General features: G+C 40.2%; 2 protein-coding genes and 1 long non-coding RNA gene across 5 annotated transcripts; 1 reads left to right on the top strand and 2 right to left on the bottom strand.

Moving 5' to 3' along the window:
• Nucleotides 1-1160: 1160 nt before the first annotated feature.
• c1h1orf174 (chromosome 1 C1orf174 homolog) lies at nt 1161-11149 on the top strand. 2 transcript variants are annotated; one of them, XM_086049442.1, is made up of 4 exons: nt 1161-1363; nt 3751-3822; nt 6646-7017; nt 7097-11149. In XM_086049442.1, the coding sequence occupies exons 1-4, from the start codon at nt 1337-1339 to the stop codon at nt 7244-7246; spliced, it is 621 nt and encodes a 206-aa protein (XP_085905568.1). In that variant the 5' UTR covers nt 1161-1336; the 3' UTR covers nt 7247-11149. The 2 variants fall into 2 exon arrangements, with proteins under 2 accessions (XP_085905568.1, XP_085905578.1); XM_086049452.1 differs by lacking the exon at nt 3751-3822.
• On the bottom strand, nt 8936-16263 carry dffb (DNA fragmentation factor, beta polypeptide (caspase-activated DNase)). The gene is made up of 7 exons (XM_086049429.1): nt 15961-16263; nt 12119-12245; nt 11831-12016; nt 10705-10784; nt 10458-10631; nt 10284-10384; nt 8936-9864 (listed from the first exon to the last, which is right to left on the bottom strand). Exons 1-7 carry the CDS (start codon nt 16081-16083, stop codon nt 9642-9644), a joined length of 1014 nt encoding a protein of 337 aa, XP_085905555.1. The 5' UTR covers nt 16084-16263; the 3' UTR covers nt 8936-9641.
• On the bottom strand, nt 12861-15950 carry LOC147152614 (uncharacterized). 2 transcript variants are annotated; one of them, XR_015089291.1, is made up of 3 exons: nt 15521-15950; nt 14862-15365; nt 12861-14027 (listed from the first exon to the last, which is right to left on the bottom strand). It is a non-coding gene; the product is annotated as an uncharacterized LOC147152614 (long non-coding RNA). The 2 variants fall into 2 exon arrangements; XR_015089290.1 differs by lacking the exon at nt 15521-15950 and having other exon boundaries at nt 14862-15512.
• Nucleotides 16264-22396: the final 6133 nt, after the last annotated feature.

Below are 22396 nucleotides of genomic sequence, written 5' to 3'. Positions count from 1 at the left end.
CGGGCCAAAACCTTGTACGTCCAAAATGGTCACTTTTCAAGAGACCCCCCAAAATGGCAACCATTAGCATTGCATCGTGAAAGAGAGCAAGCCTTTTTCAACACTTTAGATTGGTCAATAATGTGTAAAAATAACACCCACGCGTGTGAACTGACCAATAGTATAGATTTTTGAAAAAATATTAAATTCACCAAAATGTGATTTATGAGGTTTTGGCCCAACACCAGCGAGACCTCGTACTTCCTAACATGTATGACAAAACTACTATTTTAAACATGGACAATACATGTGCATATGTGCGAAATACATGCTCTTAATATATTTGATTTTTGATAATAAATGTTTCAATGCTTCTGTAAAAAAATCAACTCATAACCCCAAAAAGAAATTCTAAGCAAACAACAAAATAACCACATACAGTAATTTTTTTCCCATTTCAATGGGCTCTCTCGTGTAAAAAATGACCGTTCAAGGATGGCACAAAACTGCTGAAGAAACCAACATTAAGTGCAAGAACTCATTTTGCATTTTTTTTCCCCCAAAAACAAAACAAAAAACAAAAAACCCTCACTCAAAATGTTAATATTATTATATTATATAGTCATTATGTTTGTCCAGCATATCATTCCAAATCTGCTGATGGATGGATGGATGGATGGATGGATGGATAGATAGATAGATAGATAGATAGATAGATAGATAGAGCCTATTCACATTGTAGTATAGAGCAGTAGCAGATCCAGTATAAGTGCAACTAAGGCATGTCTGCTCTCTAGTGGTGTTTTGTGATATTACAAGAAAAACTAGTCAACTCCTGCGTTTTCTCAGTCCGGCACCTGCAGATTTTTTTCTCAACATTTTTTCATATTAGGTATTTTTTCTCATTTTCCTGGGAAAAATATGTATTTTCTTGTTGTTGTTGTTTTTTTTATAGAAAATTAATCAATGCGCCATTCAAGAGTGTGTGTAACTGCCCATCCGTGCTCGTAATATTTTTTACATGTTATTATTATTATTATATTATTATTATTATCATACTCAGTAGTAGTAGTATTTTTAGTAAATAAGGAACAATTGTACTATCCATAAAATAGAACAATCAGTCATCCCTGCTCGTAAAGGATAAGCGTTCATTTATGAACAGACGTAATCACGTCTGCGTCTGACGTCACCACGCTCCGTCCTGAACTTGGACACCAGCTGCAGGAAATACACAGGGCCGAGGCGTTTTGAGGACAACTATCAGAGACGGAGCCGGAAAAAAACAAAAACGTCACATCGGGAAGACGTTATCAGTCGGATGTAAAGCCGAAGTTGAAACCAGTTTAGAGAGCGGATGTCGTTCGAACCGACGATGCACAAGGTAAGTGTCACGGATCCATTCAGCAGCTTTAGCATGTAGTGTACGTAGACTACGTAGGTCTTCTCTGAAATCAGCACAGTTTAAATCCCGTTTTTATCTTGGAGCTAATTGCGTGACATTGAGTTGACATGGAGGCTACTGTCTGGACTTCACACTGTTCCTAGTATACAAGCGTTAAAATTTGACTGTTGTTTGCCATTTCCGGCCAGTGTTGTTGGCGGGGGAGAGGGGTCTAACTGCAGCCCGCAGACCACGATACGGAACGCCCCCTGCGTCCCCGGTACGGAACGCCCCCTTAACACGGCCTTGTAGTCGGGTGACCATATGTCCCGATTTGCGCGGGACTGTCCCGCATTTTAATGATTTTTAATGCGTCCCTCAAATTGACTCGCTGTCCCGCATGTGTGATCGGCAGGCACCAATTTTCAAACGTGCGTCTAAAATCTTGTTTTTTATTAAACGCCTGTGTGATGAGAGCAGACAACACACAGTGGGGGCTATTATGGGGGCGGGTCTCGGGCTGTTTGTTTGTTTGTGTGTGTGTGGGTGGGGGTGGGGGGGCGGTATGGTGTTCGGGCGGGTGTGACTGCCTGCGTGCGGGACTGTGAGAGGCAGGGGTATGCTGTCAATCAAGCAGCCGGGCGCACATGCAGGCCCCATCACACCCTACTAGGCGTTTAGAAAGATACGCCTACCAAAAACAAACAAAAATAAGCATTTTAGCGACGCATTCCAGAAATGTGCGATTAATTAATAAAAATGATGTGATGTGATGGACATAACCTAAAGTGTTTCATCAGTGCTTTCCTTGCTTCTGGAAGTGCATAGTGCTGCTATGGTGGACACGTTTGTTTACAACTGAATTGATTGTCGTTACAGCATTGTTATATCCCGACTATTTTTGATATACTTGTTTTATTTTTGTTTTATGCTGTGGCTGTTTAATTTGAAAATAATTTGAATTGCAGTAGTTGTAGTAGCCTGTCTTTGTTTGGATTGTCTTTGTTACCGTAGTAAATTGTTACTGCACTTCATGCTCTACATGTTGACTTGAGATTTGACAAGGTTTTATTGTGTGTGTGACTATTGTTAAAGTGCATCTACCTCAAGATATGATGAGACTGACTAATTTCAGCCTTTATTGTGAACTCCTAATGATATTAAGAGATTTACCTTTTTACTAGCAGTTTGTGTTGTATTTTCGTAAATACAGATAATTTCAACTGCAATTCTGTGTTCTGCGTTTATATTTGTAGATCCATAATTGTTATTTTGTTACAGTTTATTATATTATATGTTACTGAACAGTTGACCAGCTGTGCCATATGCATTGTTGGTGTCCGTCTTCGAGCGTCAGCTGCGTCCCACATTGTCCCCCACAAGCATACTCCCTGTCCCACATCAGTTTGGAACAGTTTGGATCTGGTCACTCTAGGTTCACTCCTGACTACAATCCTGACAGATGCTGCAGCGATGATTGCTTCATCCTATCTGCAAATGAATAAATGTGCTTTTGATGAATTTGAATTTGAATTTGGAGTGGATATCTGAAGTGATAAAAGCATGTTCATTCAATAAAAGCTACATAGGTATAAAATAAATCGTTGGTAGAGGAACTTGTAAAAAACACAATGAAATACAATGCAAAAAAAACAGCCTCGTTTTGTGAACGAAATGAGAATGAAATACCTTTTGCAAACAGTTTTGTATATAAAAAAAAACTTGTAAAATTAAAGGTAGTTTTTTTGAATTAAAACTACAGTTCGGGAAAAGTTTGGAAAATTATACAAATATAGTAAGCCTTAACTGCATAAGTAATAAAAACTGTGCAATAACGTCTTGCAAAATATAACATAGTTTTGTATATGACAATTTGCTTTTTTAAACACAGTATTTAAAACAGATTAAAAGGGTTTTCTTGGGTGAATAATACATGCAGCATTAGGTACACATGCGGCATTTCCCATGACTTCCTGTAGCGGGGATGGGGGTGTGTCGTTACTGGGTAGGCGAGCGGTGTGACGTTCCTGGTGAGGCGTTTTGTCAAGGGGGGCGTTCCGTGCCGGGGGCGTAAGGGGCGTTTCTTACCGTGGTCTGCCATCTGCAATCAGATACATTTAGGCGGTGCAGAAAAAAATACAGCACAGACTATCTTGACGCAAGACCGCGCTGATCACGTGATCAGCAGTCACTCTGTTTCCACGGCCACCCGATGAATACAAGGGCAATTGCTTTTTTTTTATATTTTAGGCAAGGGATGAGACACAAAGATAATGTAGTTGTAATCAGGACAGTTATAGGGCGGTGCTATACAATGATAAGAATGTTGATGACGAAAGCTGAATAATTAGCTGATTATCAACTCCAAACTGATGTTATTATTGCAGATGCCTGGTCAACTCAACGACTTAAAGCACAGGAAGAGGAAGAACATCTCTGAAGCCACACACACTCAAAAGGTTGGTTTACTAGTAGGGCTGGGAAAAAATATTGTATCGCGATGTATCGAGATACTTTTTATGCCGTTACCAAGTATCGATATGTTGCTGAAGTATTGATACTTTCGATACCTTATATTATGTTTTGCATGTTCTATAACATACTTTTGGAACATTTGAGGTCCTGAAAGTTGAGCTTTGCGAATGGAGTTTTATTTATTGCACTCCTGTGTTTCAGGAACAGTGACTGGAAAAGTGTATGCATTTTTCAATCGTGACACTGGAATAAATGGCACCTAAGTTAAAACTTTGGAAACACATGCCTCAGTTTTTTAAAAACGTATATTTTAATAATATTAAGTGTCTCAATACGTATCGGATCGCAGCCCAAGTATCGGTATTGGATTGGGACAAAAGTGTATCATCCCAGCCCTATTTACTAGGCACATGTACTTCTTACTTAATGTTCCTGTCGACTCTGCACTTCAATAAAACACTTGGAAGAATCTTATAAACTGACTGTGAAAATGAGCTGTCGATCGTCAAAGAAACGGAAAAGAAAACACTGGAAGCCGCAAACACTTTTTAACATCTTAAATGAAGATGTTAGCCTCTTCGACACTAACCTCTTCTATAAAGTGCATAACAAAATGAAACGGACTTCCCTCACGAGGCACGATTTTTGCAACAACGTAATCCAGCAAACCTTAATACGGTATTGTTGTCACAAAAAAAAAGAAGGTAAGCAAAAATGAAGTTTACCATATTTGGACGACAGCGATGATATATATTTCGAGATAACAATAATCTTCTAATTTACAACTACAATTAAACAAACACACACAAATAAAATACTTTGTACAGATACTTTGCAGTTTTGGTGTCGCTGTCAGCAGGTGTGTTAGGAGGCAGTCGGCATGCGCCGGCTGCCTCCTGGCACAGCAAGCGCTGTCAAACGTCTCTGAAAAAAGGTGAATGCTGATCACGGAAATTGCACAAGGTCTGAAGAAAGAATTTAAACACGATGACTTAATAAGAAGACATAATTCCACTTCCTCCTTTCGCTATAAGGACGGCTCAAGATTTCTCAACACTACCCGCTGGCACGCATGGGAAATATGGTTGATTTTTGTCAAAACACTACCGCTTTTGTCCACATGACGCCGCCATAATCAACAAAAACTGACATGACAGTGTTACTTTAAAGTAAAAAAACTAACTTTTAAAATTGAATGAACATTCACATCTCTTTCAGACTGCAATGGCAACTCCACAAAAAAAAAAAGCAAAAAAAAAACAAAGCTACAGCTACACAAGCACAAATACAGAGCACAACTGGCATATCTTGTGAGCTCATATGCTGGTCTATGCTGGGAGGTTTTTTTGAGGGTCATTCTGCGTCATGTTTTCCATCATTTCAGCAAGGCTTAATATCTTCAGCAGTACTTCACTTCCTTCCAAGCAAACATCAACCAGGAATTTTCCAAAGGGGACTGAACTTCGCAAGCACAAGTTGCTGTCTTTGAAAGATCAGTCAGCAAAGTAGACGCAGTTGTTCCCAAAATTATAAAGCATTTGTTTCAATTTGCTTGGAAGTTCGAACACTGCATAGGCCTAAAAAGCCATAGAAAGGAGAGTTTGTCAAAATATTCAAGACAGGAGTGCCAAAGTCAAATGGAAGGCCAAATAAAAAATTTAGCTACAAGCCAAGGGCGGGATTGATCGAATGTTCATTGAAAATATTTTAAATATCCAGAATAGAGATTGGTCCTTTGTGCCTGCTGATGACGTCACGCATTATGATATATATTTCTCGACGGACCGGTTCAAATAATAAATCAATATCAACCCAGGGGTCGTAGAAAACCTTCTCCCTTGGGCCTTGACTTTGACATGTGTGATCTAAGAGAACTGGGGAGTGAGGGGACGGGATGGGCCAGTTTATGTGCGCCCATATGTATATTGTGGCTCTTTGCAGTAACACCTTGAAAATTGTGGCTCTAGTGTTAATGAATGAATTCTTTAACGTGATAATAGTCATTTTTATTGGAACTCTTAAAGTAGAGTGTGTTGGCCGTAAAAGAAAGTGAGTCCGTTTTTTTTTTTTTTTTTTTACAGAACACATGCACGTTATGGCGCATAGTCAGGATGGTACCACCTCTGCCTCAATTTCAGCCAGGAAAAACCCTGACTGGTCTATTTTGCTATAAAAATGCTGTATGGCGTCGTCAAATATTGCCATCATTTGGATGGCGTTCCTTCCCATATCAGGTTTTGTATTCTTCCTTCAAGAAAGAAAAAAGATATTTATTACAGAAGTGACCGGCGAATGCAGCCAGCCTGTGTCTGTGTAACGTTGTATAACCGTCAGAGCTGGGCAGTCCGTCCCTGGGCCGGACCGGTCGGATGCCCATTTTTGGGGCGTAGGGGTGGGGGGTGACACATTAAAAATATGACTGGACTAAGCATGGCCGGAAGTGGATTTTAGTCCGGCCCACTAATCGGCCCTCATGTGACGTGCTTGCGTCCATAGGTCCACATGGGTAAGTACGGGGGGGGCTATTGGAGGTCGGAACGCGGCGGGGGCCGACAATGTTTACGAATATGGCCGGGGGGGTCGCGGGAGGAAGGGTACCCAGGTCAAGGGTGGAGGGTTGCGGCCGGACAGGCAAAAAAGGTTCAAGTGCCCAGCTCTGATAACCATTTTATTATGGTTGCATAATGTATGAAAACTGTGATAGAACTCACCCAAATTTATGTGCATGTGATGATAAAAATAAAAAAAAAAGGGGGGACTTTTAATTGCACCAACGCTCAAAGCCTGCTCTTTTATCTGGGTCACAGGGTTCTGCCACAAGGAGGAAATGTGTGAAAAGCCAGAAGACACACTCTGCAGCAGAGAGCACCTCAGCGGGGGGCGCTAACAACAAAGCGGTCGGTGACGCAGAGAGATTGTCCCGTATCAGCTGCGAGTGCCTCCAGCTCGCGGGCCGGCGGCGATGCTCGGCATCTCCCCTGCTGGACGGACAGGAGGGAAAAGAGAACGCGCTCGGGTCGGCTCATTTGCTGGACACCCGCGCATGGTACGATGTTCAAGACAGGCCTGAGCGGGAGGACATGGATTGTGAAGAAACAGACAAAAACATGTTCCCCGATGACGACAGCAACCAGATTCTTCCCGTGGAACAGTTCTTTGGAAATCTGGATGCTGTACAGGTAAGCCATTGATGTGATTCATGGTTCCCTTCAATAAAATGTTGCCTAAATTACCAAAAGAATGTCTTTCACCTGATAGGATTTTCCTCCGAGAACATTGGCGACTTCTTCGCGTCACCAGAAGCAGCACAGACGGCGGCATTACTTTGCCCGAGAGGACAGCGATGAGCCTGACGAGGAGGCGGGCCTCGAATGCACGCAAGAGGAGGACAGCGGCGGCACTTTGTGAAGAGACACGCCTCTGATGGACTTTTCAGCACTTAGCAGAAGCAGCCAAAAGAAATGTATTTTGTCCACACAGCTGCCACAAGTAGCAAGGCAATTTGAGCGTATTTTTGGGGGTACCGCAGCTGACATTTTGAGGAACCGTCCCACTTTGACACGCAAGTATGGCGAGCTAGCCTTTTGTTAGCGCTGTTGAACAGGTTGATCGGCCAACCGACCTCAAGACAATCATTTCCAAAACAAGCCAACAACGCCCGAGTATCTTTAAAAGCCTGCTGTCAATAGTAACAAAGCATGTGTTGACCTGATCATCAATGAGCCACTGGTGATCACTAAATTGTTATTTGGGAATATTCAGGGCGAAAGGATTTTTGCCGCCTCGTATCAAGAGCGGTTATGTTTTGATACCTTGATGAGGCCATGAACACACCTGGACATGGGCAGTGCCCACAACATTAGTTTATACTTGATGGCAACCATGGCAGGAGTTGTATCAACAATTCTGCCTTTACAACTTTTATGATGATGATCAGTTTTGATTGACACTGGTGCTAATCTAGTATTTATTGGATCACTGTAGTTTCTAAGATTGTTTATCTTAGTGACTACATGAAGGATGTAAAATAAGAACATCGGCCGAAATATGCAGTGGACCCACCCAATTTTGAAAAATTGTATTGTAGCATCTCTTTAATTGAGACAACTAACAGTGACTGTCAGCTTTAAACACGACAAATAAAACATCACAATGGCGGTTCACTCAACCAAAGTTTCGTAGCAGAAGGCAAAAGATGGAAGCTCCAATGGATTGCGGCACCCAAGTCTGCTGCAGCTACTTAGGCTCACGATAATTTGGGCCGACTAGGAATGAACATGACATCATAACCAATGGAATCCATAACTGTGAAGTATTAGCCAGTGTAAACAACCTCGGCCTATGAAGCAGTTGCGTTTCCCACCAGCACAGGACGCCCTAGGCGTGTCTAACCCTTAATTCAAAAATGTTACTTTACATATTACTTATTATATTATGAAAACCAGAGTTGCTAGAGAAAAAAAATAGGGCATATTTGGAATAAGTGCAAAAAAAACATCCAGAAAGGTTTTCTTGAATTTCAGATGTAAACATTTGTTGACCGGTGTGATAATCACTTTTAGAGGAGTGTCCATTCTTTGTGGAAGTTTGCTATTCATGGGCAGTTTTGCTCTAGATTTGCCACAAATAGTGAGGGCCCATTCTATTGTTAATTTAATACCCTTATCTTAGTGTCAATCAAAATCCAGCGTTATTGTTTTGATACAGATTTTGTATTGGATCTTACTAGATTGTGTTTATATCAAATGTAATGCCTGTTTGGCCACAGCGCCGAGTGCACTGTATTTTTTGTGTGCCAAGTTTGCGTTTAGCCTTCATGCAGTGCTGAATTGAAGTAATAATCCCTTCACGTCCACTTACTTATTTTGCTTATCAAATCATTCCCCCAGAATTCAACTCTGTAATTAATTAGCTAAGGAAACACACGCTCACTATGCCGCAGTGCGAATGTTGACATTTTACTCATTCAGGTTTTCTCACTTAAAACTGCATTTTAATTCAACGTAGCTTCATAACATACTGATGGTGCCATTGTTTTTTTAAAATAGCCATGCCAAGTAAATGAAAACATTATAAATGCAGACTGCAGTCTTCAGAGGCAATGAAATGATGTCTTTATTTCACACCAGTGGCCAAACTGAGATTGTTAAAAGATATATTATGGGATAATGCAACTTGAATGCAAGTTGCCAGATCCATACTAAGAATCAAATGAAAATGACTATTTAATATGAAATTGTTTTGGATTGTCGTGTTCATGTTCCTTTCATGAAATTACACTTAGGCAGCTTTAACACTGTACATCCGTCTGGAAATATATCTCTATATACGCATATATAGATAAAATCATGTTTCATAATGTTGCTCATTATACACGGTTGTGTGTTGTCACACTTTCAAAAAAGACACTTAAAAAAGTAAACATCTGATCAAGCCATCTGTGAGCTTCATAGCTGTTGCAAGACAGTGTGGAGAGCAGATTGATCAGGACACCTAAATGTTTTATATATTTATACTTTTTTTTCTTTTCTTTACTCCATGCCTTACTCATGCTGAATGCTTTTCATATTGTACTATGCAACTTTCAGACTGAGTGATTGTCTCAAACTCAACAGTCCTCGTAGGGAGTTAATGCAGTAAACATTGCTGTGCCAAATCGAACAACAAATGGTTGTTTCGTGGTTTCTTGCTTCATTTCAAGTGGCTGCAAGTGATGTCTTGTCATTCCTTGGGGGGGAAAAGCAGAGTATGTGATGAAATCGCTTAAAAACGGGTCATCTTGTTCATCGAAAACGTTCTAAAATCATTTCAAGCGTATCTTCTTCCCCTGGCGCTTTCTTTTAAAGATCTTGTTTGGGTCACACAGCAGGTTGTGCGCGCCCTTCTTGTGGCACACGATATGGACCAGCTTCAGGTTGTCCCGCGTAAACAGCAGTCTGTAGAAGTACGTCAAATTGATGTCCTCGCTTGTGTGATTCTGCAGCGCTTCCAGAAGAGCAGGAATGACAGTCCGTTTCTTTTCAATCCTGCGTACACAAAAAGGTGATTTTTTTTTTCCCGTCAAGTTTTATATACATATACTGCAGGGGAGTGTTGAGGTCGCACGGAGGGATCAGAATAAAGATGATTTAAGTTAAAAGAAAATTCAAAATCTCAAAACGAATAAAGTGCCAACAGTAATACCTTTTTGACAGAAAACGCCATAAATTCCTTAAAATTTTACTTGATAATATTGGGCATCCAAGTACAGTTATAAACACCCCAAAAATTAATAAACGTTCCCAGGGACTGTCAAACCGCAATATCCCGCTCGATATCAATATCGTCATTGCTTTCAGAGGTCATGTGGATGCTGCGCACACAGTATTTATTTATCTTGTCTTAGCATTTCGTCACATCTCTCAGTGGAAAATAATGTGAATCATTGTGTCAGTGCATGTCCAACCTGTGGTCCAAATTCCAAGTGCTGAACACGATGCGGCTCTCTCTGCTGCTGTACGGGTTGATGGAGTGAAGCGACGCACACGTTGTCTGGTCAAAAGCGCCCTGGCGGTGCAAGTGTACAAGAGGTGTTTCAGAAATCCTGCCTTTCCGCAGGTGACAACGCTCAGCTCAGTACCTGGCACGTGAACCAGCCCTCTTTGGTACACAGTCGATGCGTCTCCGTTTGCGTGCGGTCAAAGTAGCAGCCGTTGTATTTGTCCGACTTCAGCATCTGCGAGATGCTCAGCGACGCTTGCAAACACGCTACTCGGACTTTAGCTCCATGCACGGATTTGGTGGCTTCATCTAACTGTTAACAGAGACGAGAAACTCTTATTGTGAGGTGGCACACATTGGAGCCGTCACGTGCTTTAGGGCTTAACCTCTTTCATGTAGCTTCTTATCCTGCTTTCACAGTTGTACTTCAAGTAGGCAGACTTGGTTTTGAAGCGAGTCTCCACGCCTGAGTGGAAAACAGAATTGAGGCAATTAAAAGCAATCAGACGAACATTTTATTTTTTTAAAGAATCGTTTTCAATTTAAATTGAGGTGGTATTACAGGGTTTCGACAGTTTAACTCAAGTTATAAATTCAAGACTTTAATTCCATTTGAAATTATATTTCAGACCAACTTTGCAATGTTCCCGATGTCCCATGTTATCCAAACATTACATACATGACGAGCATCTGCTCTTACCAGTCTCGACTAAGACCACATCACTGTTTTGTTGGTTCTGCTATCGTAATTGTGTGATGTTACTACAGGAGTCACTCGGTAATTTTTTTTTTTTTTTACAAGAATCTTAATTAAAAATAAAATCCAAATTATTGTGTTGACATTTATTGAAGACATTTTAATGACAATTAAGGCCTTGTTGTTAGATTCATGGATTCAATGCCTTTTTAAAGGAACCATGGGAATGCGGCAAAAGTTCTTTTATATTAAAAATTATATTTTTGTAGTTGTGCTAAATTTTGACTGTCAAGTAAATAATTATTAGCAATGGTGTTTACCCAAGAACATTTGTAGTGTCCCAAAGGAAAATTAAAATTAAAAGTTGGATAGAAGCATACTGTTGAAATCCCACATATGCAATACACGTCTGTTTGGTTAACAACACAGGAATGGTAAACGATGATCGGCATATTATGTTGATTTTGCCTTTAGTTGTCCCTGCTTCACACTTGGTCACATCATAACATAGTACTAGTGAATGTCTTTTTTTATAAGAATATTAAAATGCAGAGGTGTCAAATCCAGGTCCAGAAAGTAATAACCCTGCAAAAAGAGCTCATTTACCTGCCAGTTGAGTAGAAGCACCAGTGTTAAGCAAACTATGGCAGGGTTTTTAGTTTCCGGACCTGGATTTGATACCTCTGTTAAAATGTTACTAAAGTTATTTATTCGTTTTTGTAATTATGGTTAGGATACATTTTAACACTGGAGTAGATCACTTGGAATTTCCGTTGTAGGATATGGGAAAATTGGGAGGCGGGGGGAGTCCTCACCCCTGAACCAGTCTTCATCCTCATCTCTGCTCTCCAGCTCAGATCTATCCTCCAGGTTCTGGAGGAGGTCGCTCAGGATTTTCCGACTCTTGGGAGACTTCTCACCCATGAGGAGGCCCTTCGCCGCTTGGACCAGGGCCGCGGTGTGCTGGTCCGAGCTCAGTAACTGGCCAATGTCACACACAGCTGATGAGGTGATGAGAGAGGTGTTAAGATGTCACTCATCACGTGTCAGAATTAAAGGAGGTCTAATGAAGCTCCATTCCGGAGAGGACACCTTTCACTTACCTCCACCCCACGTTTGACCTTTGCTGAGGAGAACAAGTTCTGTATTGTCAGGCAAAGTTGCCAAAAACCCATTTGTCACCTTTGTCCCGTCTGCGTACAAACAAACGTGTGCACCAGAAAGTGGCAACTGCAAAAACAACAAGATAGAAATCAAGGTACTTTCTCGCAATTTTATTGAACACGTAACAGACGTATGTCTGTTAACAATCACGGCATACGAGGTTACCAACGGTCTTGAATTCTAATCTTGTTTTTTTTTTTTACATTTTTGTAAATGTGCCATCAAGATGAAATTCCACAAATATACTGAAGTCCCCTAAACCTCACATTAACTCATTCTTTTCCTGCTAACGTTCTGTCCAAAAAACTTTCATGTTCTGAAAAAGTACTTGGATTCTGTAGTTTATGATAACCCGACATGATGGTTTTTAAATTTATGTCGCAAAATTCAATTTGCATAATTATTTGGCAGTTTGTGTAAAGTGTTGTCAGTCATATTGGATGATGTGTATGTTGTTTATGTCCGGCCTTCTTGAATTTAAGTGCCCAAATGTCCAACGTTATTGTGGACTGTCGTACGCAGTGAGGACACACACTGTCCACGCAAGAGCCACCCTCGCTTTTGGCAGATTCAGGGACAGATGCTAATTTCTGGATGCCAGTGGTGTCACTTTGTGCTATACACACAATAGAACATGTTTATTCATCAAATGAACCCGTGATGATGAAATAATTCAAGTCATTTAGGAGAAAGTGATTTTTTTACTTCGACATGCAGTACATCTCAACACTTGCATAATTAAAACACGTCTGTGTAGGAAATTGTCACATTTTGAATTAAAATCACATTACAGAATGGCTGATGTTGATTCCGGTAGTTATCAAATTGAAACTTTTATACACATAGTGACAGTAATTAAATGGCAGTAAGCGAGTGATGATTTAACGAACCAAGAAAAAGTAGAGATTATACATCAAAAACTTTAATACAATATTATGATAATGACAAATTACAACAGGAGGGGGTTCGGTGGTTTCAAGCTACTAAGTTGTCTTTGCCCATGCTTTAAACGAGAGGCCCATTCTCATAATTTGTGAGCAGACATGCCTCGGCGTGTATTTGATTAATGCTGCCAAAAAGCTGCAATGGAATCTCAGACTCAAAAGAATTTGTGCTCCTTTACCCGGCGAACGCTGCGTTCAACATGCGCCCTGAGATGTGCTATTGCCCGGGTCTTCCTAACGTCACTTGCTGACATGTGAGATTTTCCAGAATGAAAGGCTGGTCTATAAATCTTGCATGGTACAATGTTATCCATGAGAAAACCTTTATCTACCATGACAGCCATCTCAGGTTTTAACAGGGATAAGAGACCAGACTCACACATAATTTCTTCGTCACTGATCGATCTCGTGTACAGTGCAGAGACAAATGTGACCCATGTGGAGCTATTCCAATGAGCCCTTTCAGAGTGGAGTGGGACTTATAGTTTGAAAAAAAAAAGAACCCTCTTGAGAAGAGGAGAAGATGGGCTTTGACACCACAACTCAGTGCAGTCAAGGATGACAGTAGTGTCCAGAGTAGTCCTCAAAAGCAGCTGGCATATGTTTCGGAATTTGCTCCTGGGGTGTCCAAATCCTTACTGAACCTAGTATAGTGTACAGAAAGTTGCTCCATGAAATGATGACCTGGCTAACGGTTGCCTGGTGGACTCCGTAACGGTCAGCAAGGTCTTGCTGCTTTGATCCCAGGGCCAGGTGGTTCAGGAATATGAAGCACTCATCAATGGACCGCCAGAATATCTCTCAGTCAAAATGGCTTTCTGAGCTATCTTAAAACCTGCCATAGATGATAGCGCTGGTTCAATCAACGTCTAGAAGGGCATCTAGTAGATTATATGGGGCAAACCTACAAAAAGAGAATTGGTGGATATTTAAATATATCTGAAAAAGAAAATTGGTCAATATTAAACTCAGCAGGCATGTCACAAAACACAAATAGTTGATTTCATTATGGAGCGATAGTCGAATGCAGGGGTTACCAACATGTTGTAAGCGATAATAAAACTGCCACAATTTCGTCATCGTCATGTCACGATATCAAAATCAGCATATCTGTCAAAAAAACGTTGCCCGGTTCAGCCGAATATAGCATTCTGAACTACATAGAACATGATACTTTGCACAGCTGAGGCAGTAGGAACACATGACAACGAAATAACTGGCAAAGACTATTTCTTTGTCACTGCTTTTATTATATCCAAAAACACAGTGTTGTGCTTTTTTCTTTTAACAATATCGTAAATGTTTCCCTTTAATTTAAAAAAAAAAAAAAAAAATATTGTTTGGTTTCTTTGGTCACCAACCTCCCGACAATATAATAATAATTGTATCCTGAGGTTCATATCATGATAAGATCATATCTTAATGTTTGGATGTCTTTACATGCCTAGTAAGTGCGAATTCAAGGGTACTGATTAATACAAAAGGCTAACAGTTTGAAACACATTGATGAAATACAGTACATTTGCATGTTACCTTGAGTTATCATAATCCATGATATGTGTTTTAAGACACTGTTCATGTTCATTTTGCACAATGATTATCGGCAATGTTTTGAGAACCTAGGAAACGGATACATATAAACATGCAACACTTTATTGGGGGGTGGAAGGCAGAAACTACAGTAACATTAAATAAATCGATGTAGTCATGTTACTTTGCTTGTAATGCGTGAACTTACCTGGTGAAGAACCGTATGTCTTTATCCGAGGATGCAAATCTGTGAATGCCAAATCTTTGATTTAAAGCAACTCTTGACCTGTTGCCTCAGCTGAGGAATTTCCTCTCGAAGAGTTGCGTTTTCCTCGAGTGCCAGATCTCGAAGGGCCGGATCAGGACGCACGTCGTAGTTATGGTTAGTTAGGACACGTTCTCCTGACGCTTCTGTCTGTCTCTTCCGTGGGAGGTTTGGAGTTTCCCTCCCAAACACTTGTCGTAGAAAAGTGGAGAGAGTAATTGTTCCACTCAAACAAAACGGGGACAGCTCCTCTCTTTTAACAAGGCCGCCCTATCGCTGATTCTGGCTCCCTTATGTCGTCTTTTAAAAAATGCCGGGCTACACATCCGAGTGTTGCATGTAATTTCAAAGTTGTCCCTCCGGATGGCGACGATCCACCGTCGTCGAGTCTCCTCATGCGAGGGAAATCCCCAAAAAACTAACTACACTATTGAATTTTGCAGAAACCTGGCATAAAGACACACAGCAATGTTTTGAGTTGAGCAATGTTGTTGATACTTGACTATTCTAATTTTTCTTGACATGAAGCTGAGACTATGTGACCTGTTGTCATGTGTATTGTGTACGACTCTCAAGCTACGGAAATAGTCGCTCTACACTACCTGCATTGTTTTTTGGCCGGAAGTCCCGCCTGGTTACCTCCGTACTTGCAGTTCGCAGACCAAGAAGTCCACTGTTTTCGTTCGTTTTATAGAATGCTAAGGTTTCGACTTAGCAGCCGTAGGATCTGAAGTCCGCCCTAAACCGATTAGCCATTCGACTATGTATCATGCAAATTACAATTTGGGGTTAATGCATGCGTGTATTTTAGTTCCTGGTGTTCAACTGTGGACAAGTGTCACGAATACCAGCGTGTGGCGTTTACATGTATTCACTGTGACAACTCCCTGTTGACTCCAAGAGGAAAATTATCATTACTTACGATTGCCACGTGCATATTCTGTTTAATGTGGCTAAGGTCTGATTAAAAAAACAAACAAACATACAAACAAAAAGGGCAATTTACACCCGTTTAAAACGAAACCAGAAGAAAATGACTAACCTCTAATAAGTTGCATCCCTTTTTAAGCAATTCCTTCACGTCGCTTGCTGCAACGCCATACTTTCTGTTATCGTGCAGGTTCCTGATTTTAAAAGGTCTGCTTTTCCCGAAAAGCCCAAACATTTGGCTGCTTATTTGTGCGCCTGCTTGTCCGCCAGCACTGGAATTATCGCGAACTTCTTGTTTTCAAGCCATTCGTAAGGTATCAAGCGAATATAGTCAGATGCCCCGTGTAGCGCCAACTTGTAAGTCGCCGTAGTCGCCATGTTGTATGTGGCAACGTCTTTCACTCAAAGCCAGATGCATTATATTCGGACATTTTGCGATCTGGATTTTAATAACTTTGTGATGAATACTATGAATGTATTCTAAATATTAAATGTCCTATGATAATAGTCATTATTGGTAATATTAATTGGTGAATTGTGAGTATAAGCAGATTGGATAATGGATGGATGGATGGAATTATTTCTGAAAAAAAAAAGCCATCAAAGCTAATCACTTATGTACACTAAGTCCATTGCCCATATCTGCATTTGGTTTTGGTTATCGACCCGGATCAAATGTTTAATATTAATTTATGTATTAATATTAAATATTTAATTTCTAAAGTGGGGCGGCACGGTGGACGACTGGTGAGCACGTTCGCCTCACGGTTCAGAGGTCGTGGGTTCGATCCCGGCCCCGGCCTCCCTGTGTGGAGTTTGCATGTTCTCCCCGTGCCTGCGTGGGTTTTCTCCGGGTCCTCCGGTTTCCTCCCACAATCCAAAAACATGCATGGTATGTTGATTGGACACTCTAAATTGCCCCTAGGTGTGATTGTGAGTGCGGATGTTTGTCTCTGTGTGCCCTGCGATTGGCTGGCAACCAATTCAGGGTGTCCCCCGCCTACTGCCCAAAGACAGCTGGGATAGGCTCCAGCACGCCCGCGACCCTTATGAGGATAAGCGGTATGGATAATGAATGAATGAATGAATTAATAATTTCTAAAGTGTTACATACAAGGGAGCAGTAAACATTTGTGAAATCGTGAGAAAAATACAATTGTTTGGTCTTTACCTGTGTATTTACCTGAGGGATTATCAGTACAGTATAAAAAATTACATTCAAAATTATCCTAAACATACTTAAATAATTACCATTAGTGCCACATACGTTGTGGTAAACAATAATAAAATCATTACACAAATAGATATGATTGTTCTTTGGGCAGCACGGTGGAAGACTGGTTAGCACATCGGCCTCATAGTGCAGAGGTCGTGGGTTCGGATCCAGCCCTGGCCTTCCTTTTTAGAGTTTGCATGTTTGCGTGGGTTTTCTGCAGGTACTCCAGTTTTCTCCCACATTCCAAAAACATGCATGGTAGTAGGTTAATTGGACACTCTAAAATTGTACCTAGGTCTGATTGTGAGCGTGACTGATTGTTTGTCTATGTGTGCACTGTAGTTGGCTGGCAACTAGTTCAGGCTGTACCCCGCCTGCTGCCCGAAGACAGCTGGGATAGGCTCCAGCACGCCCACGACCCTTGTCAGGATAAACGGTTCAGATATGGATGGTTGGATGTTTCTTCCTTACCTACATATTTTCCTGTATAACAGTGCTTCTCAATTATCTTCTGTTATGCCCCCCTGGAAGAAGAAATTTCACAAGCCCCCCAACTCTCTGTCATGACTATAAATAGTATCATTTGACAATAAAATGTTATAAGTACACCTCTACAAAACATTGTATCATTATTAACATTAAAGAAAAAAAAAGGAAAACATATAGATCAGCTTACAACAAATAATATTTGTTGTAACATTATTAATATTACAACATGTAATATAATATGTAACATATTACACCCTTATTAATGTTTTTTAGTCTCACAGAAAAGATTTAAAATTTTAAAATAGAAATAAGAAATGAGAGCGCCAGTGCCACCTGTGCTGGATGTGCAATTATACTGTATTCTTTTTTTAAAGAAAACACAAAGGGAAAATAAGAAATGTAGATGAACTTACAATAAAGAATAACTTTATTAACATGGTTTTTCGGCTGTTACTGAAATTTAAAAATTGCCTGAAAATGAACAGAAAAGTGCCCGTGCTCTTGAAGCATTTGTGTCTGATTTTGATTTAAGGTAATATGTTGTTGTTACTGTTTAACAAACTTCGGTTTTCACTTTTTTGATGACTTCTGACAATGCCCCTGGTCATGTGTTTTTTTTATTTATTTTTTTTTTTTAATTTTGTATCTGTCAGAGCTGGGCACTTGACCCTTCCGGCCGCGACCCTCCACCCTTGACCTGGGTACCCTTCCGGCCGCGACCCCCCGCCCTTATTCATAAAAATTATCACCCCCCGGCCGTTCCGCACCCCCCAAAAAAAAGTGTCCGTGATTGACGCCACCGCGGGAGAGATGCGAACGGCAGAGGCTTTTTAAGGATCATTAGCTGGCTAATTTACTATTCAAATTCAAACCCGCTGTGGGCACGCTTCAAAATGCGCCACTAGTACTTTACTACTTACCCAACTGCGTGTGATTACTTCCATTGCGAGCCCCGGGTTGGTTTTGTTGTATTGTATAATTATTTGTGTCCAGCAGACGGGCAGAAGTCGCAGTCAACAAGTTACTTATTTTGCACACTTCCACTTCTTCACGGCCTTCAAAATAAAAGCACATCAGCTAACCACTATACACAGCAGGTTTGCTACGACATACTTCCGGAAGTAGGGAAGACGCCAGATGAAGTGCATGAACCCCATGTTGATGTGCCAGCGTCATCCTTGAGTCAGTGCTGCGCGCAGCTTGAATATACTCGTGGACACACGTTGTTTTGAAACAAGTCGGGGGCTGTCGCTTCAAAAAGACAGCGACAACAATGGATATCGTGCCTGCTACAACCATAACGAGACCGAGATGACTAGACGATGCATTTAATTTCATTTCCAAACGTTTGCTTTGCAGCAGCAACGAGCTGCGTGCTGCATTCTCTCCTCCTCTCCGTGTGGGAAACCGTATGTCATCGCAACATGTGACATAATGGACCGATCAGAGCAGCAACAATTCTGAATGTGTGCGTGGCATGTGTCGCAGACCTGTCGCCAACAGCACAATACGTCGGTCATGTGAATAAATGCGGCAGTTGTCGCTCGCGTCGACTCGGCCATACTTAGTCCAGCCATTTCTTAAAAATTTGTCTGAACGTGTGTGTGTGTGTGTGTGTGTGTATTGCATCATGCCAGGGGTGGCCTGCTTCACTCCTTAAGGACTGCTATGATTTTAACCCTTGATAGATTAACTGTACAGTATAATCAATTAAATTCAAAATCATCCAAAACATAAAAAGTAATGATCACACCAATGCTATGACATTCAGATAGTCCATTATTTACTAGCGTTCAGTTACTGGGAGATTTGCCACATCCAACATGGCAAACGCACTGACATATCGTGAGAACGAGTCAACCCACTCAATGAGGAGTCAGTCTCCATATCTATGCTGGCCCCGCCCACAACTTGTTTGAATTTCCGCTTGCACCAATGGCTACCAATTCCAGGATTCATAGCGTTGTGTCCTGTGTCGTCCTTCTGTCTTTTCAAATGAATGAGTGTTTTCTTGTCATTTATTTTATTTATTAGTGCTTCATTTTGGAAAGAATACAATACGTTTGATGGGGAACATATCACTCTATTCGAATCAAAAGATAACACTGTACCAATGATTTGTAAATTTTGTTGGGAAAGTTTCACATCCCTAAGTGTACATTTCTAAACTCAACTTTAAGTCATTTTGGACTAAAATTGATACTTTTTTCAGGTCTTTTCAGGTCTTTTGATACGACGAATTTATTCAGTATGTTGAAGTTTGCAATGCTAATTATTATTTATTATTTTCTCTTTTTTTTAAATCTTTTGTCTTATATTTTACATATTGTTCCAAAGTGCATGTAAGACGTAAATGGAATTGACTGAGATTGTCAAAAAATGTTTTCTTGTTCTGAATTATTATTCATTTAATTACCTAGAAAATGAGCACAAATAATTTACTACAACGTACAGTTATAATTATAAATACTACTACTAGTACTAAAAGAACCAATGGTGATAATTCACAGTATATATATATATATATATATATATATATATATGAAATTTTAAAAAATGCTGGCAACTGACAATGAACACGATTTTGCACTAGTATTTGTTGCAAATCTATCTTTTACTTGAGCTTTATTTGTTGTTATTTTAAATTGTTAGCTTGTTATATATATATATATATATAAAAAAATATATATATATATATATATATAACAAGCTAACAATTTAGACAGTCCAATCAACTTACCATGCATGTTTTTGGAATGTGGGAGGAAACCGGAGTACCCGGAGGAAACCCACGCAGGCACGGGGAGAACATGCAAACTCCACACAGGGAGGCCGGAGCCGGGATCGAACCCATGACCTCTGAACTGTGAGGCGGACGTGCTAACCAGTCGACCACCGTGCCGCCCTTTTTAAAATTTCTTTATCTTAATTGTAAACCGTAGATGATACGGTCGGTTACCTTATATTAACATTATAATCAGACAGAATATTTGATACAACTCTTGTACAGGATGTCATTATATTGCGCAGGTGCAGCAAATGTACTCAAAGCAAATAAAAGGTGTTGCCCTCCGCCCTACGCATTTCATGTAACAAGGAAATATTATGATAAATAAGTGACCTCAACTGTGATGAGTACCATTAATCATATCTAACCAATTAGACAAAACATGTGCTGCGTGTCTCATTAAATTTATCATGATTGCAGATGCTCATGTAGATAAATGTTTACTGGCTTATCACAGTGCATCAGCAGTAAATCCATCCATTATCGATACCGCTTATCCTCACAAGGGTCGCGGGGCGTGCTGGAGCCTATCCCAGCTGTCTTCGGGCAGTAGGCGGGGGACACCCTGCATTGGTTGCCAGCCAATCGCAGGGCACACAGAGACAAACATCCGCACTCACAATCACACCTAGGGGCAATTTAGAGTGTCCAATCAACATACCATGCATGTTTTTGGATTGTGGGAGAAAACTGGAGGACCCGGAGAAAACCCACACAGGCACGGGGAGAACATGCAAACTCCACACAGGGAGGCCGGGGCCGGGATCGAACCCACGACATCTGAACTGTGAGGCGGATGTGCTAACCAGCAGTAAATCATCTAAATTAATTGCGCACCCACTAATGACATCCACTGCAAGAGCTGTATCAAATATTCTCATTCTGTAAGGTCATAATGTTCCGTATTAACTGTCAGAGAGGTATTCAATTAAAAATGTTTATTATTGTGGTCGTAGTGTTCTGTCTTGCGTCATAAAGAGAGCTTTGTCTAATATTTTGGTTACCAAAATTATGAGTGAGTCAAAACAAATATTATGAATGGCACTTATTATTATGACACAGTACAGTTTTACACTAGGGCTGCCAAGATTAGTCGCCTAGTCAGGACGACGTCAACAATCAAAATCTTTAGTGGTCGACGACGACGACTTTATTTATTTGCCTCTTTGTTTTTCTGTCAAACCTGCCTTGTCTCCCAATCTGGGTCATCCGTGATGTAAACAGAAGCAGTGTGGGTAATGCAGTGTCATGGCTGAGCAACAGAGTCCAAAAGTTTGGGCACATACCACCAAAATACTTAATATGATGTAAACCTCCCTTTCATAACAGCATGGCGGTGATAAACGAGCATCTGAAAAGGAAGCATGTTGTGGCTGATGCCTGATTTCATTTCTGACATAGCTAACTGTAAGCTAGCAATTGCACGCACAGGCTACCCTGTGTGTTTGACGCAACACAATGTCCTTTTTCATACACTAACATATTGCAGTGTCTATACACATACATACATACATACATACATACATACATACATACATACATACATACATACATACATACATACATACATACATACATACATATATACATACATATATATATATATATATATATATATATATATATATATATATATATATATATATATATATATATATATATATATACATATATATATAACAATTTAAATTAACAACAAATAAAGCTCAAGTAAAAGCTAGATTTGCAACAAATACTAGTGCAAAATCGTACAAGAAAAAAATTGAACAGTCAGACAAAATAACAGTCAAAATATACAGAGAAATAACTAAAGAAGGGAAAAATAATAATAATAATAATAATAATAATAATAATAATAATAATAATAATAATAAACAAATAAGATAGAAAAAGGTTATGCTACAACATGCTAGGGGCATAAAAGTTTACAGAAACACATTTAAATTTATGCAAATTTCCACTGGTTTCAGAGCCTTTGGATTGTTCGACTATTCAACAGAACGAATGAACGAATGTCTAAATTCGTCATAAAAGGCAATAAAGCATGGCTTTCTT

The sequence above is a fragment of the Filicampus tigris genome, chromosome 1 (genome assembly GCF_054856515.1).
Source record: "Filicampus tigris isolate MCC_2025a chromosome 1, RoL_Ftig_1.0, whole genome shotgun sequence".
In the NCBI taxonomy this organism is placed as follows: Eukaryota; Metazoa; Chordata; class Actinopteri; order Syngnathiformes; family Syngnathidae; genus Filicampus; species Filicampus tigris.
This window is presented reverse-complemented; position numbering and strand designations above follow the sequence as displayed.